At 49.5% G+C, this 2,500-nt stretch overlaps 1 protein-coding gene across 3 annotated transcripts in view; it reads right to left on the bottom strand.

The window, feature by feature from the left end:
- Positions 1–2,500, bottom strand: part of LOC126984385 (serine/threonine-protein phosphatase 2A 56 kDa regulatory subunit epsilon isoform-like) — a 19,330-nt gene that overhangs the window by 4,225 nt on the left and 12,605 nt on the right. For all 3 annotated transcript variants that reach the window (XR_007736616.1, XR_007736617.1, XM_050838017.1), the window contains exons 3-6: positions 2,386–2,500; positions 1,752–1,882; positions 1,578–1,637; positions 1,035–1,248 (exon numbers count right to left, since the gene is read on the bottom strand). The exon at positions 2,386–2,500 is cut by the window's right edge and continues 80 nt beyond it. Coding sequence is in view for 1 of the 3 variants with exons in the window: in XM_050838017.1 (XP_050693974.1) it covers positions 1,035–1,248; positions 1,578–1,637; positions 1,752–1,882; positions 2,386–2,500 (520 nt within the window). In the remaining 2 variants the exon portion in view is untranslated. The remainder of the gene's footprint in view (positions 1–1,034; positions 1,249–1,577; positions 1,638–1,751; positions 1,883–2,385) is intronic.

Genomic DNA, 2,500 nt, shown 5'->3' with positions numbered 1-2,500 from the left:
GTGATATATTTCTCTGGTTATCCAATGTTCCTGTTTGACACCACAGCACAAGGAAGGGCTTATTAGGAGTGGTTGTGTGTGTGTTGTTCTGTGGGTGATATATTTCTCTGGTTATCCAATGTTTCTGTTTGATACCACAGCACAAGGAAGGGCTTATTAAGAGTGGTTATGTGTGTGTGTTGTTCTGTGGGTGATATATTTCTCTGGTTATCCAATGTTCCTGTTTGACACCACAGCACAAGGAAGGGCTTATTAAGAGTGGTTATGTGTGTGTGTTGTTCTGTGGGTGATATATTTCTCTGGTTATCCAATGTTCCTGTTTGACACCACACCACAAGGAAGGGCTTATTAAGAGTAGTTATGTGTGTGTGTTGTTCTGTAGTGATATATTTCTCTGGTTATCCAATGTTCCTGTTTGACATGGCACAGTACACACCCCAGCACAAGCCTTTGCACACTGCCTCAAACCCTCAAATATGAACAAAATACATATATAAAAAATGACAGAGAAATTGAATTCATGTTAAATTCACATATAGTTTACTGACTAATAATAACAAGACTGGATTTCACTTAGGAGGGCAACTGTTTCAATCCCTCCCTGCCTGCCTCTCTTTCCCTCCCTTCCCCCTCCTTTGAGCTGTTTCCCTCCCTTCCCCTCCCTCTACCCTTCTTCTCTCTCTCCTTTCCCTCCCATGACCACTGCTTCCTCCCTCCCTTCTATGTCTCTCTCTGTAACTCTTCCTGGCTGTTTCAATCCCTCCCTTCCTCCCTTCCCCTCCCTCCCTTTACCCTTCTTCTCTCTCTCCTCCTCCCTCCCATGACCACTGCTTCCTCCCTCCCTTCTATGTCTCTCTCTGTAACTCTTCCTGGCTGTTTCAATCCCTCCCTTCCTCCCTTCCCCTCCCTCCCTTTACCCTTCTTCTCTCTCTCCTCCTCCCTCCCATGACCACTTCTTCCTCCCTCCCTCCTATCTCTCTCTCTGTAACTCTTCCTCCCTCTCTTTCCCTCCCTTCCTCCCTTCCCCTCCGTACCTCCTTCTGGCTGCAAGTCTTTGGCCAGAACTTGAGCAGGCCCTTGATGACGGGCTCTGTGAGTGTTGGGTCCTTCTCCAGGAACTGCACCACACAGTAGGCCAGCTGGGCGTGGTACAGACTCAAGCACTTCACCTTGTGCAGGGGGATGAGCACCTTGATCAAGAACTGCTTGTGCTCCGCCTTCAGGGGCAGGGCAAAGCCGTTGATTATACTGCCAAGGGAGAAAATAGGTCAAGTTAGGTTAGGTTAGAGGAGGTTAGATTTGGTCAAGTTTGGGGGCAGGGAGAGAAGGAAGATTAGCTTAGTTTAGGGGAGGTTACATTAGGTCAAGTTAGGGGGCAGGGAGAGAAGGAAGATTAGCTTAGTTTAGGGGAGGTTACATTAGGTCAAGTTAGGGGGCAGGGAGAGGAGGAAGTTACATTAGGTTAGAAGGAGGAAGAATAACTCATGTGTTGACTCCATCCCTGTGTGTGGTGAGTGTATACATGAAGGTTCAGCACACATGGAGATACAGTACAGGAGGAGGAAACACACACTCACCTCCCCAGTATCTCCAGCAGCTCCCCGACGCCATTGAAATGCTCCGTCTCATATACAAACCTGCGGACACACAAACGTTATGGTAAACAAATGCAAAACTCACGGAAAATTATCAAACACTTATTAACCGTTATGAAAACAAAACATTATATAACATCTAAACCCGCCACTCACCTAAGGAAAATGTTGTTAATCTGTTTTCTGATGAACGCTCGCAGGCCAAGGAACTTCCCGTATATCCTGTGGAGTACAGTCTTCAGGAAGTCCCTCTCGCGTGGGTCCTCACTGTCAAACAACTCCAGCAGCTGTGGGGTGACGGGGGGGAAGGGGGAGGGTTAATGGTATGTATAGGGATGGGAGGGGAGAGGAAGGGGAGGAGAGAGAATGGGAGAGGAATATTGAGAAGAGGAGGAGGAGGTGGGGAGAGAAATTAAGGGAGAGATTAGTTCTTCCTCTCCTCCCTTCTCCCTTCCTTCCTCCACCCTTTCTGCTCCCACTCCTTCCTCTCCCTCCCTTCCTTACTCCCACTCCTTCCTCTTCCTCCACTTCTCCTCCCACTCCTTCCTCTTCCTCCACTCCTCCCTCCTTACTCCCACTCCTTCCTCTTCTTCCACTTCTCCTCCTCCTCCTTCCTCTTCCTCCACTTCTCCTCCTCCCTTCCTTTCTTCCTTCCTTCCTTCTCTCCACTTCTTCTCTTCCCCTCCTTCTCCAAACTCTTCCTTCCTCCAGTCATTCCTCCTGCTCCTCCTCCTTAGCCCACACCTGCCCCTCCTGTCATTCCACCTCCTCTTCCACCCCCGCCACACACCTGCAGGACGAACTTCTGGTCAATGACGCGCTTGCCGATGGCGGGTTGGAAGTCCGGGCTCTCCAGGAAGCGAAGGAAGAACTCGTAGACCAACTGCAGGTGTGGCCAGGAAGCC

This window comes from Eriocheir sinensis, chromosome 57 (genome assembly GCF_024679095.1).
Source record: "Eriocheir sinensis breed Jianghai 21 chromosome 57, ASM2467909v1, whole genome shotgun sequence".
Taxonomy (NCBI): Eukaryota; Metazoa; Arthropoda; class Malacostraca; order Decapoda; family Varunidae; genus Eriocheir; species Eriocheir sinensis.
This window is presented reverse-complemented; position numbering and strand designations above follow the sequence as displayed.